The 14,462-nt window shown below is 46.8% G+C and overlaps 1 protein-coding gene across 5 annotated transcripts in view; it reads right to left on the bottom strand.

The window, feature by feature from the left end:
• LOC144139080 (stomatin-like) overlaps positions 1–14,462 on the bottom strand; it is a 128,539-nt gene that overhangs the window by 33,579 nt on the left and 80,498 nt on the right. For all 5 annotated transcript variants that reach the window (XM_077671566.1, XM_077671571.1, XM_077671568.1 and 2 more), the window contains 2 exons: positions 13,926–14,008; positions 13,505–13,708 (listed from right to left, as the gene is read on the bottom strand). In XM_077671566.1, coding sequence (XP_077527692.1) covers positions 13,505–13,708; positions 13,926–14,008 — 287 coding nt within the window. The remainder of the gene's footprint in view (positions 1–13,504; positions 13,709–13,925; positions 14,009–14,462) is intronic.

The raw sequence follows: 14,462 nt of genomic DNA, 5'->3' as shown, positions 1-14,462 counted from the left end.
TACCAAATCACCATTAACAAAAATAACGCGTAGATTTGAGTTTAGAAAAAAACTTAAATTAAAAAAAAAATGGTCACTGGCTGTGCTGCATCCATAAAGCGACCTAAAACATACCAAATCACCATTATTAACAAAAATAACGTGTAGGTTAGAGTTTAGAAAGAACTTCAATATAAAAAAAATTAAGCAACGAAAAAAAACTAAGAGAGAGACTTGCTGAGGCTCGAACCCAATCCGTCAGCGAAAGTACACAGCACTCTACATCGAGGCTACAGAGCCCGAACGGTGGGCTCGTTTTAGCAGGTGCTGAAAAGAATAGCGCGCGCAGTGACATCACACATGTTACGTGGGTGCTCTGTGCAGCGAAGCGTTTGAAAACAGGCCCACAGCTTCGCACCCGATGAGGACAGCAGTACAGTGGCCGTGCACACACCATGACAGAAAAAGCGAACATGTTGGTACGGGTCTAACTCGTGAAATGACTCAGTAAAGGTCTAATAGACACATGACTGTTGATTCGCACGAAAAGCGGTCATAAAGAGGCATGAATCACGCTGTTCACACCGATATTTGGCCTCCGTGAAACAAAATATTCAGCTTTGTGTGTTCGCATGGCAGCGCTGGCGCTGCACTTGTCAGCAATATTACATAAGCAGTCACTGCCTCCAATCTGCGAGTCAGCTTACACGGAATGTACCAAAAGTCGCAATTCAAGGGAGACAAACTGGAGCAATCAAAGCAATGTTACCCGTACGGACTGACGATACTGCTATCCAAAGAACAGATACGAAAAAGCACCCGAGTTTACCTGCCAGTATTGCGGTTTATACTAAATTGAGCTGCAGTTATCCAACAGAAAAAAAAATTGACGACCAGTTTAGGTGAGTAACGAACCTATTTCGAGCACCTGTGTGGGGAATTGATCCGCCACACTCATGTTCTTTGTTTGTTTGTTTGTTTGTTTGTTTTAAAGCGAAGCCTTCCTCGGCTTTCCTACCGGTTTCCGGGGGGTTGCTGCTGCTGCTTCCTGACAGGGTGCACAGCTGTTTTTTTTTTTTTTTTTAAAGCTTACCCAACATAACGATGGCCTCCGCGTACGCCGCCCTCGGGACGGGAAGCGAGAGGCGGCGGGGAAGCCCTAGCTAGTTCATGCATGAATCGCAACCTCAGCGCTTGGATCTGTTGCCTAAACATCGCGTTGGCCAGCAGCAGAGTATCCGCTGTGGAAACCGCGAAATTAGAGGTGACGTTCGAGGTGGAGCACATGGTTACAACCCTTCTGTGGAACGTTCTTCGACGAAGAAATCGTATACGTCCTCCGTAAAACATGCAGGGGACGATGCCAGTGTGCAAGCGCGTGCAAGGCTTCGCTTTACGTCGATTGCCACCGCTGTGTGGGATCCGCAAATTCTTTTTCCTGAAACAGGCCAAGCGCTTTCGCTTTACTTCGCGAAATTAGGCAGCCACAACTTACAAGGATGCGAAAACTAGAGGTGTGCATGGGCTCGGGCTTGCCCGAAAGCCCAGCCTCGCTATACTGCCTCCGGGCCGGGCACTAGCCGAAGTCTGTTTGTTGAGACCTGCGGAAAAAGTATCCGCAGCCAATTATCTACCCTCAGTCTTGGCGAACCAAACGGGTGTGAATCGCAAATACCCCAAACGAAGGGTGTCGCTGTGACGTGGGTGTCACGTGGATCAGAATACATGCAAGGTCGCAGTGTCTCTCGCTGCATAAGAACAGTCACTGAGTAACCCGCTGAGTGCAAGCCTTGTCCGCATGTTCTCCGTGCTGCGCCGAAACACGGCGGCCTTTTCGTCCCCTCGGAGGCGGTTCCGGAAGTGTACCGCGCGCTAAACAGTTTATATATTCGCGCTCGTCTGCGTGCATTCGGACAATTATTCGCATCCGTAATCGATTAATTAGTTTCACATGAGAAACTTTCTCCATGCCCCCCCCCCCCTCCCTTTCTTCGTGCCTTTATAAACTGTTCACGGAAATAAGGCATTTAGTCGTTAGTCAGCGCTTCGTCCTGTTCTTCCTTGTTCCGTCATCTGCGCTGGTTTTGCTATTCTTGAGAAATGTCTATTTCAATGTTTTATTTTTAATAATTTGCGTGCATTCTTTAAACATACGACGTACTATTAACAGGTTCTGGTTGCATCAGCTTTATGTTGTCAGCACTTTGGGAAAGACGGGATGGGTCGATCCGTCCGGGCCGGGTGGGTCATTAGTAAAGGCCGGATTTTTAGGCATTAAAAGAGATCGTTTTAGGCCTCCAATATTCATAAATGTGGGCACCCTAAATTTTTACACAAACGCAAATAATTTCAAACGAAGACATGCGTGACCTGTATCTACGAAAGGAAAATCAAAAATGTTTATAATGGGACAAATGGGCTGGCAGTGGAACGTAGCCGTTCAATTGTCCCCTGAAACTGCAGGACTAATGGCGATCCATTGGCTTTATTCAACAAGCGCACTGCTCACATTCTTGCTCAGTAACCACTACCACCTGCTAGAGCGCCGCATATAGTGAAACAGGCATGAAAAAGAATATTTGAGCAGCGGGAATACGGATTTAAAAAGCGCTACTTTACATCTGCCTGACGGAATTTACGTACGACACAACAAAACGGACACAACTAATAAAGTCGAGAAACAAAGATTTATCGAGAAATTAATATGCTCTCACATAAGGACTGTTAGGTACAGCTCTGGCAATTTTCTCATACAATGGTATTATCTGAATTGCTCAGGGAAGACATCCAAACACTGCCAAATACACTTACATGCATTTGAAAAGCATTTTTCAATAGGTTTTAGCAGTCGCACATATTTTTTATGTAAAAGCGCGTTTTCGAGCCCGTCGGCATTGTGAATTTTAAGGCGTAAGGAAATGCAGCTGCGCAGTGACGTTGCACGGTTGGCTCTTTAATGTGGGAATGATCAGCTAAAAAAGGCGCGTTCGATGCCCAACCGTTGCGTTGAAAATCGAGTTGCATTTCAGCCTGCTTCTAGAAACGAGCGTGCGACTGCACATGTTTGAATAAATCTGTTTGGAGAGCACACAGAACGTTCCTTGTCGGAACGTTCTGTGTTTCCGGAACGTTCCGACAAGGAACGTTCCGGAAATTGGGCAATAAATAGCAAACTACAGTCATCTCAAGATTTTTCAATTCAAAATTGTGCCACTTGTGACTGAGAATAAGCGTCCCGTTCCTGTGCTGCTAGCGCTTGTTTTCCAGGAGTTGGTTGAGCTGGAGGAATAGGTTGAACCCCATAGAGTTCCGAATAGTCAATGCTCGCTGCCCGGTAACACGAATAAAGATCTCAAATTGCACTCGAAAGCGCAAGTCGAGGTTAAATAGTGTTCATATGAACGTCGATTTTGATAATAGGCCTTTCTAGGCATTTACAGGCCTTCGGGCACAAACGCCAAAATAGGCATTTGTACAAACTATAAGAACGCCATAAAGCCCTCCTTGGCCTCTAATTTATGCTCATATATCAAAATGGCGTGATATGAGCGCAAGCAACAAAATATACACTGCCTAAACTCCTATCTGTAGTCGCTATAGCATCTCATTGTCAGGCCGCGCCGGGGCCACATTTGTGAGCTCTGGAACCGGGCCTGGGCCTACAACCTTGGCGTCATAGGCACTTCAGCGTATGAGTTTCTCAAAATTTTTCGCCCTGCACGGAGGAGTTACCTCTGTAGAGATAAACCATACTTCCCCAGGACAGAAAAAATAGAAAAACAATTCCTGTTTATCAGTCCATTTGCCTATAATCTGGACCCGTGAAATCATTGCAAGGGGAGATGTTATGGCAAGACGTGGACTGAAAGTTTATCCATTCATTATACTACGTGGACGCCTCATCGCCGTCATCAAAGGGGGTCTCTTTATAAGGGAAGGAATGGTATTTAATGAAACTTTCAGGCTGCCAAATGCCTCTCTCCCAGCGACTGCACCTGGGCTACAAATGCAGTGAATCAAGCATTTTGTCTTCAAACTGCAATAGAATCCCAAAAGATCTAACCTCAGCCAGATCTGTTTTAACGTTCCCGAAGAGTTTGTGGAACGAGCCACTTCTTCCAGCATCAGTTTGGCGGTGGTTCGGGGGGCCAATGTGTAGTGTGTTAGGACAGAGACGTATTATGTTTAATGGACGCGAAAAGCAAAAACGCCCGTGTGCGCGAGATTTCGGCGCACTTTAAAGATCCCCAGGTGGCCAAAATTAATCCGGAGACCTCCCTTACGGCGCACCTCGTCGTCTGTGTAGCGTCGGCGCGTTAAACCCCACATTCAATTAGATCAAGCAGAGACGTCTTATAGTTTAAACCATTGTATAAGTGCTGACAATGCAGACTAATTTAAATGTTTTTTTTTTTCAAATGATCTGCGCAAAAGTTTTCGTTATTGCGGTCATAGGCTAGGGGAATTCTTCCCCTGTTCATTCCATGAACGGAAAATTCATTCCGAATTTAGTTGTTTCATATAACGATCAATTCCTGGAAAGCTGTGGTCCTTGATTACAATATCATTTCGATGTTCCAACTTCGAACATTTATACCGGGGTTTTACGCACCAGAGCCATATCACCGACGGCTGGTGATTGATTTAGAGCACATAAAGTTTGTCAACGTGCGCTGAGATCTGGCACATACGGGAACTCTGGTTTTTCCCGTTTACGAAAAATTCAGTGGCCACCGCCATAAATCTGACCCACCCTCGCCCTGCTTCCCCCGTCCCCCAGGGCTTGATGCTCAGCAGCGCAATGCCTTAGCCGGGAATCGACCACTGCTGAATAAACATTGGCCCGTAAGTGTATTAATGAGCCAATGATTCTCTTATAATACATCAATATAATGCATAATACATTAATAAAATGAATAATTAACACATTAACTTGTAAATGTATTAATTATTTAAACTAGAGTGCTTTACTCAAAAACACTTGATACGTGTATTCATTCTTGCTGGAGTTGCAAAAGCTTCTCCCGTCTAAATAATACACTGACTGACCGACTCCCAGGATATGTTCAATTAATTTACAATTACTACATACACTCCCCCCTCTTATCCCTCGTCTCACCTTCTTCAGGAGAGACAGAGAGCATCTGTGCTTGTTATTCATGCACGGTTTTCGACTGGGGAAACGGAAGATGTCTTTTTATAAGGAATGGATCAGTGAGCAGTACCAGTCATAACCACGTAAATATTAGCTCGCTTTATCATTCCAATCAAACCTCATTAGTGCGCACATTAAGTAGGGTTAGGGTTCTTCGTTTTCGGGTTTTCTATTTTTTTAAATAGCGGGGTAAAAATCGTGCGCTATTTTTGGAACTGATAATCGGAGAGAAATCGAGTTTTGTGGAACCATTCCGGAAACAGGGGTATTTTGAGGTTAAATCTACGTAATACACTTAAGCTCGGGATACCTACTGATAAAATCAACTGAGTGTATTTTACCAATTTTAAATCTAACGAGTTGAAGTTGGCGGCTTCAAGTTGGTCATCAGGGAGACATCAGGGATTTCTACCAACTGCTTTCCGAAATTTGGCGTTTGCTGGGAAATTAACATGTAGCGATGACAATAAAGAGCATTGATAACTCTTAAGAAAAATATTTTAGGCACGAAAAGCTGGTCTTCGATTTTTTACTCATACTTGTTTACATTCATTATCACCTGAATTCGCAACATGTCGGTCTCCATTCGCGACCTGTCTGATCGTTAAACGGATCTCAACCGGGAGAAAGTTTTCGACATCACAGCTTTCATTAGCTAAGCACGATGTCAGTGCAGCGTTTGCCAGCCTGGGGTAGTGAGCGGTATAGTAATGGCAATAATCAATGAATTCGAAAGCTGTGTATTGGGCATGCTTCCAGCAAGTACCGTATTTTCGCGCGTAAAACCTGCCCCAAAAATGCGAAAATTTCAGTGGCAAAGCATGGGTGCGGATAATACGCGGGGTATTTCATTTAGTACAGCTTCACGGAAGTGCGCATTGTGCCGTGAAGCTCCTACGCAGTAACACTGACTAGGCCTTCCATGGCAGCGATTGCGCAAAACGGACAAGGACACGGAAGAAAAAACAAGGACGAGCACACTAACAACTGAGTTTTATTAGTGAATTGTAACTTTCGCCTTGCAGTCAGCGTATTCTACAAGCTAAATATGCGCTTTTTCTGTCTACGTAGTATGTGATAAGCTGCTTGAGCAGTAACTTCGGTGCAGCCTTTCCTCTATCAAATGTAAGCGCAATGCGAGAGTTTTTCTTCTTTTCCGGCAGGCTGCAAGTAGGCTTTGATTCGACGGCTTCGATTTGATTTACACTATCTCAGGGGATCTGCTTTTTCTAGACTGCAAACTCGTAGGGAGTCCATATGAACGTGAACTCACTGCTTTTCGGCAACATTTTTTCCTAGATTGATTAAGCTTTCAGACTTCCCAAAGGGGGCACCCTAGGCTGAAATAGCAGCTTCAAGTGCCAGCGATTGGATACGGATGGAATACGCGATTGGATACGGCGGCGGTACGTGTCAGACCGAATAAACAGGCCCTTAGTATTTCACTCGGTTGTCTTCTACCCCCCGAAAAAATGAGGAGGGCCAGAGAGAGGCCCTAAAACTTCTAATGATCCCAGCATGGCTCCAAAATATATTAGGCATCGATCGATCGATCGATCGATTGTGAGCTTTTAACGTGCCTACGCTACACAGGCGATGAGGCGTGCCGTAGTGGATGACTCCGGACTGATTTTGACCACCTGGGGATCTTTAACGTGCGCCGAAATCTCGAACCCACAGGCGTTTTCGCGTTTCGCCTACATTAGAAGTATATTCGGCAATGCAAACGTCAGCTACAGTTCCCGGAGGCAGTGTGTATTTAAGGAAGCCAGCGCCAAAGATGCGAAATTATTATTAGCCCAGGCGACGCGGCGCCACCCTCCGTTAGCTTTTGCCGCCAATACGCTCGTAAATTACGAGGTGTACCGTCTACGCATTTCATTGGTGGCAACACCTCACGGCTTTCTTTCGCTCTCTCAATCAGCTGCTCTTGTACGTCGCAAAAAAAAAAAAAAAAAAACCAGGCGAGCAATTCAGGAGAGAACTGCCAGGTTTATTTATTTCCAAACGATGAAGCCTAAGTCGTTCCTCAAGAGCCGTAAGAGATATGTAAAAGGTGAGAACAGTTCAAACACAAAGCTATTCACCGTATATTGCCCAATTAAGTGCACGCGCCGCATAAACGTAGATCTGAACTGTCTGCGTTATTGTAAAAGACAACGCAAGCAAAAGATAAAATGCAAGTCCTAAGGGAAAATTATTTCCAGGGAGGTATGAACACCGCTCGTTAAAATCCTGCAAATCAAAAGCGGCGTAAAACTAAAGGTCTAACGCCATACCTTGGGGCTGCTTGTAGACGCAAAACGCGGATACTACAAGCCCTGCAATTGCAATAGAATCAGAATAAGATATCGGCAAGAAGCATCGCTTCGAATCAGAATACGATAAAGAATTTGCAGTGGCTTAGCTCGGCTACGCCTGGATATCCGTAACGTGAGCTAAGGTTCAGCTGGTTATTCTTAGCTTTCCTGGTTGTTTAGGATTAGCTGATTACCATGCTTACTGCTGCTAATACGATTTCCAATGCAATCCAATCTAATTTAATCCAATCCAATCCAGACGCGGCAGCGGCAGCTCCGGCGGACCAGCTGTGCGCCGTGAGACGTCACTGCTCTTCGCGCATGCGCAGCACGGCTATCTAGGAGCCTAGCAAAACTGCTGAACCTCGGCCAGTGTAGCTCACGCTAAAAAACGAGGGACGGCTGGACACAGTACAACCAAATTTGAGATGACGGGGTGGGGGGAAAAAAGGCCGAGGCCGACAAACAACAAAATAACAAAAAGAAACAAGTAAGAGCAAACTTTACTGCTTCATCGTGTGTCGAAAGAAACCTTCGTATCTTCGCAGTATCGCTTCGGGTCCGCTGCGAGCATTCGCGGATTCTAACAGAATGGAGCAGCCGCCCAGCAGCGACCACGAACGCCCCTCCGTATATACCGCAGCGCTGTGCGCAACTCGGTGCGTTCACTTGCCTAAAACTAACCGCGACGCGCGTTGTTTGCCGAACGCGCGAAAAGAACGTGGGATGGAGCCAGGGAGCCTCAAACGAACAAGCCCCGGAACGAACCGGAGGATGCGGAGCGCAACGTGTGGCTCCGCGTTGCGTGGAACCGTTTTACTCTGTTAGCAGGCGGCGAGTGATTTATAAGGCGTCTAAACGCGCGCGGGCTCGGACGAGGTCTGCGGCGCTCCGCGCAGACCTGCGTAATGCGAAAGGTGATGACAGCGTGGCCACAGCACGCCGTCAACGAGATCGTTCTTCTTCTTCCAGGGATTGCACTCTTCGCGCCCAACCGGACGAACGCGGAGCGGGACCCCGCATTTACCATCTCCGAGCGTTCGACTCTAGGCGCTGCGGCGTTTTAAAACAGCCAGGCTCGGCGACACTTTAAAACGAGGCCGGAATACAAAGGACTCGCGGAAGGAGCCCCTCAAAATTAAAAAAAATTATTAACTAAAGAAGCCGTTTGAAGGTACACTTCCACCCGGAGAAGCCGTTTCTGCAGGGGTGATTTCATCAGCGGGTGTGGTTACCTCCAGTACTCCGTTTGAAGGTCGCACAAAGCTGTCGGCTTGAGCAGATTAAACTGTCTACATTCTGATTGCGAGTTATCACTTCGATCCCGTGCGATTTCTTCAGAGACTTCGCGCTATGAAGAATAGAGGTAGGAGATAGTGGCATGGCCACCCACGCGCCGAAAGAAAACGCATACGTTCACAGGCCACCTTAAACTCCTTTGCTTCTCTAGTGGGTATTAAGCGAAGATGGTCTCTAAGCCATGAGCCCAAGCACGGAAGGAACATGTTGGCGTGCCCAAGTGAAACAAAAAATGCCTACAATCGCGGGGTATCAATCGATTTAAACAGGATAACACTGCGCTCAAATATCGAACACACACAGCGTGCTAAGTTCGAAGACATTATAAGTAGGGTACCGGGAGACAAACACTGTTGGAGGAAAGGGTATCGTGTAATGAATTATAGCTCGTGTAGGAGAACCTGGCCCTCGTACTCCACAGTTCCCCAGGTACGTTTTTTTTTTTTCAGACATGGCCGCAAACTGCAGAGCGCGCATGCTACCCCCCGTGCCGCCCCGCTTAACCTCATTAGATAAGTGCAAACGTTTATTTTCGTTACTCTAATGAATTTATTCAGCAAAACCGGCGGCCTGAAGAAACTCCCCTCGCGTGCAAAAACAATGCTGTTGATCTTACTGCGAGAACGTTGGCGAGTGCGCGAAAATTAATGAGGAACTGTTTTCCACGGGCTTTTCCCCCTGAGATAAAACAAAAATAAGACTGGCCACGTATCTGCTTGCTTCACTGCAAATATCGTCGAAAGATGATAGTCTCCCACCCCCCCATTTCCCCTGTGCCTCTTAACACCCTCTCTTCCAAATCCACCCCTTGACGCTATTCTCACGTAGCGTGCCGCCATGCACCCCCCTCTTGCGTGTTTTGGGGCGCCATCTGTTTGGACATTTACTTTGTATTTTGTTAGAACCGTGGCCTCCGCGATTTGCTGCCGGCGGCGCGCCGTTAGCCGATCGTTAGCCGCCGTTAGCAGCCGGCGGTAGCCGATCGCGGAGGCCACGTTAGAACAGCCGGAAGAGGCCACTTTTTTTAGTTTCTGCGTTTGTTTGACCTCTCGTCAATGCAGTTTTTTACACGTTTTATTAAAACCAATTTTAGGTTCATGTTTAATTAAAATAATTCTGCACCTGTCAATTATTCTCTAATGTATTGCTTCAAATATGACCAACGTTTTATTTCGCTACGCAATATCGTATGTATGATGCACACCACCAGCTTCCGTAGTTGGGAACGGTTTTGCCTTATACGTAGTACTTCGTGTTCGAGGATTCTTTCAGCTTATGACCGGGCGGCTGAATCGAGAGACAAACAGACTGACCAAAATTTTCGCATTTAGGCAGAACAAATAAAGACTATCCTCTTTAAAAGACAAACGGCAGCGTAGCTGGAAAAGGAACAGGCAGCGCACCATGTTACCGATTGCTGGACGGCATCATATGCGGCGGTATTGCGAAATCTACCCCGTGGCATCTCGTCGAAGAGCTCACTATTGCCAATCCCCCATGGCATATACGATACGATGTGCGTTCTGCAATAGTTGTGCCTAACTCGAGTCCTAATGCTAATGTCAGTCTTCCGTTCAACTTTTCGACTTTGGGCTCCTCACAAGCATGGCTGCATAAAATATCAAAGATGAGATCCACCGCAAAAAAAAAAAAAATTCCAAAATAATAAAAATGGCCTCAAAGACGAGCTACGTATCTGTCGCCTTAGAATGTCGCAGTCGAAAGAAGAAACGGGATGTTGTTGCTCGGAGACTTCTTTATCACGGAGTCTTCTCTTATCTGAGCTGGCCGCTGTGGAGGCGCAGACAGCTTGCAAAACACTCGACAACTCCGTAATCTCATAAGTAAACAATTTCGCAATCTCGTAGTGCTTGAGTTCCGTCATTCTGTCCGTGTCCTGCCGTATAAGTGGCTGCAAAAATAACCACGAACGAAAATGCTACAGTGGCGCTTTTAGCGGAATTGACCACAATGTTCACCTAAGAATACTTCGGCCGGAAACAAACGTGAAGTGTTTAATAGCGGTTATCAGTGGAAGCAGCGGTTATTTCGTAAACATGTCCCAGCGAAAACGGGAGCGTAAACATTAAAATGTCTGCGACCCGACATACTGCACTTGGTTACCCTGCGAGGTAACCAATTATAAGAACGTATTGTATGTTTACTTGAACCACAGTTTGATTTATTTATCCACCTATATTCTAACAGTGACCCTCATTTCTTGCGTGCATTATAATTACGGAGTTCACACAAATAACTGGCGCCTTTTAGCGTTGGGGCGTGGCTTTTACTGGCAATAAAACTTGTAGCTTCCCATGCTACCGACGGCATAGTTACACGAGTCGTTGTTGGGCTATTTGGTTACTGTTTAGGGTCATAATCAGGTGCGTGTCGACGTCAAAAATTGTTAACGTCGACACGCATCCGATTATGACCCCAAGCAGTAACCACCCTAAACAGTAACCAAATAGCCCAACAACGAGCCTTCACCATCACGGTCCTGAACGCAGGCGATATCGTCCTTTGTCATCAACTCCGGCGTTTCGACAAAATGTTTCCCGAGGCCAACCTAAAGACATTGCGCGAAGCATGAAATTAGCACCCCTGGTATTCCAACAAAAGCATTACCGTTCACGCGGCTAAAGGCACTTGTCGGAGGTCCTGCTCCTCACGAATGGGAAAGACGGAACAAGGATCATGACCCCGCTCCTATAGTCGAACAAAGGCGCTCGTCTAGGTGTTCGGCACAAGTGAATTTATGGCTCTCGTGGACGGAGAAGTTTCAAACCGGAGTTTTTCCAGGCCGTGACATTCCCGATCCTGGAACCTTCCGAGTGCCACTTGGCGGCGGAAGCGAAACACGTCTACACGGTTCCTTGCGTGGTTATCCGAGCAGAAACGACAGACTTGAGGGGCACGGTTAAGCTCGTGTACAGGTTATTTTGAAGGGAGAAAAAAAAATTACGACAATTGAGACACTCCATCAGAACCTTAACCAGAAGTCCTTAACGCCTGAACAGACAAGAACCAACCTGCAGACATCGAAGTGTCACATTTTGCACGGTTTAGAACATGTGGCCAACTTAGTGTAATCCGATCGGGGTTTGCCGTGGCCGTGATCAGCGGCATTTCAAAATACGTTCACACATACAACACGCGCGCGCGAGAGAGAGAGAGCGAGAGAGAGAGAGACAGAGAGAGAGAGAGAGAGAGGGGGGGAGGGGAGGGAGGGAGGGAGGGAGGGAGGGAGGGAAGGAGGGAGGGAGGGAGGGAGGGAGGGAGCGCGAGACTGCGAACTCAAAAATAAATGTAGTTCACGAGGGTGCCGGTTTGGACCTGTTGGCAGGTAGTGAATGTGACGTGAATAAATGCGCATTATCGCGTGGCTCAGTTTTCATGTATACAGTAATCCCTCCTTAACTGGAACTCGGATATCTTGTAATATAGGTAAAGTCGAAACGTTTTTTCGCTGTGCATTTAGCTCCTATAGGCGGCACATATTCGCCCCCTTTATCTCGAAAAGTTTTTTCGGGGACCGCGGATATCTCGAGATGTTGACAGAAAGGACACAAGGAAAAGTACGCTACAGACAGCTGATAAGGTCTCCGTTCGAACGCTTAGCTACCACGATGCGCGGAATGCTGTCGTGAACGGCAAATGTAGGCTGTGCGAGGCCGATGCCCCCGTTACCGGAATGCTGTCCGATGCCTACATCGTTGAAGAGAGGCTGTGGATGATGCAGCTGATCATGAGGATGAAGAGGAGCCTCGAGAAGTGCCTACAACGACAGAAGCGTCAAAGACGCTTTGCCTGCTTCGCAACAAGGTAGAATGTAGCGGTGGCGACCAACAATTGATGCAATGCATTGAGGAGCCCGAGAACGCTTTTCTGAGACCAGATGCCAACGCGAAACAGGAGAGCATCACGTAGTTCTTTCTTCCGCATTAATAAAAATTCATTTTTCCCGCGAACTTTTCGCGTTTGTTACCAAAGCTCCCCTGTGCACTGGAGTATTTGTTACGAACATCAGCTCTTATTCCAGTGACCTGGTCACAAATTTTCCGCATTTCGCTTAACTCGAAACTCCGCTTATCTCGAGATTTTGAGCGGATTTTACGACTTCGAGTTGACGAGGAATTACTGTATATATGAATTTTCCTGCTAATAAAGCTGTTGGAAGTTAGAGCCTTGTGTGTGCCTACTCACTTGCCCTTGTTGTCTTAGCGCTTGCATTCTCTGCCAAAAATTAAAAAAATTAACTATCCGCGCGTGCAAGAGCGACGCCAAAAAACAAAACACCGCAAACACTGCGGACTCGGATGCACCAAGGCGCCTGTATTTTTCAGCATGGTCAAAACTGCGAAGCGTGCAGCCACGGTGTCCCCGTGCCGCGCCATTTAGCGCTCTCCTTGCGCGTCCTGTTTTTTTATTCCATCCCTAAATTAGACATCGTTGGGCACAGCGACGCGATTTATGACCTACCAGGAGGCCTTAAAGTTGGTTGCTTTAAGCTCTGGTTTTAGTATTGCAATTTGTATTTTGCTGTTTTTTTTTTTTAACTTTCGGCCTTGGGGAAAAAGTGCCGCTGTAGGCCATTTTTCCCCCTGGGGTTTTTTTTTTCTCTTGGCTTTTTTTTTTTTGCGAAACTCACTTCAGTGCCCCTTAAAGACGGCTAAGCCTTAGCTGTAAAAAAAATATCACTGACAGCTGGGCACGCGCTACGTACTCCACGTGTAAACCCTTCCCGTACGCCGACAAAGAAGCTGTGTACCTGCATGGTGTGGCTGATGGTTTCCCGCTCAGACAGGATCTCGGAGAGGCTTTTGGTACCCAGCACGTTCCGCAGGGTGGTGGCCGCCAGGAGGCGCGTAGAGCGCCCGTAGTCCTCCACGTTGGTGACCGCTACAGTGGCGTTCTGAATGCGGTAGTAGACCACCGCGTCCACCGCAACTGTTACCGAATCCTTGGTCAGAATCTGCGATTCAAGTTGAATGGCATCATTACACTGTTGCAGAAGCCTCGCTAGCCTTTATAATGATATCATATACTTAAGCAAAGAATCCTCTCACATCATAGACTGGGCAGCATGTATTGGTACAGTATATGCTACCCAGTCTGTGATCGCGCCATTTGTGGTTCGATATTGGTCACTTTAGTGACGAGTCTAAACGAGCAACCAGAGCGACACTTGCCTCCTGAGGTGGCACATCGAAAGAGACCGTTCTCAGGTCGACTTTGGTGTAGTTGTCGATGCAGGGAATGATGAAGAAAAGACCTGAAAACACGAAGGGTGTTGAGCTGCAGTAAACATGTTGAACATAATCCAGTAATGTCCAGTAAAGTTCTACATCATTTGTCACCTTCTGCATCAGGCTGCTTGGTGCAACTTACACTAGCCGACTGTTGAGTTCCACAGCATACTTGACAACGCCGTTGAAAATACTGTAAGGCCTGCTCAGTTCCCATGCAGGCACAAGAATTAGCCGGACGAATGAAAGTGCCCACCCAAAAACGCGAAACAATTTTCTAAGCGTGAGATTAACACCAGCAATGCTTTTGTTTGTTTTAGCTCGAACCTGGCAGCTGCATAAATACAAAAACCAGCGAGAAAAATACGCCGCACACAGAGAGGGCAGCGCGGGACGAAAGCTCGAATTCAACAAACGCCTACACGCAAAAACAAACCTCAGAGAAAGCAACCTTGTGTGCGCTTGCATAAGTCAACAAGT

The sequence above is a fragment of the Haemaphysalis longicornis genome, unplaced genomic scaffold, assembly GCF_048455015.1.
Source record: "Haemaphysalis longicornis isolate Haplotype H1 unplaced genomic scaffold, Haemaphysalis longicornis Haplotype H1 scaffold_1, whole genome shotgun sequence".
Taxonomy (NCBI): Eukaryota; Metazoa; Arthropoda; class Arachnida; order Ixodida; family Ixodidae; genus Haemaphysalis; species Haemaphysalis longicornis.
This window is presented reverse-complemented; position numbering and strand designations above follow the sequence as displayed.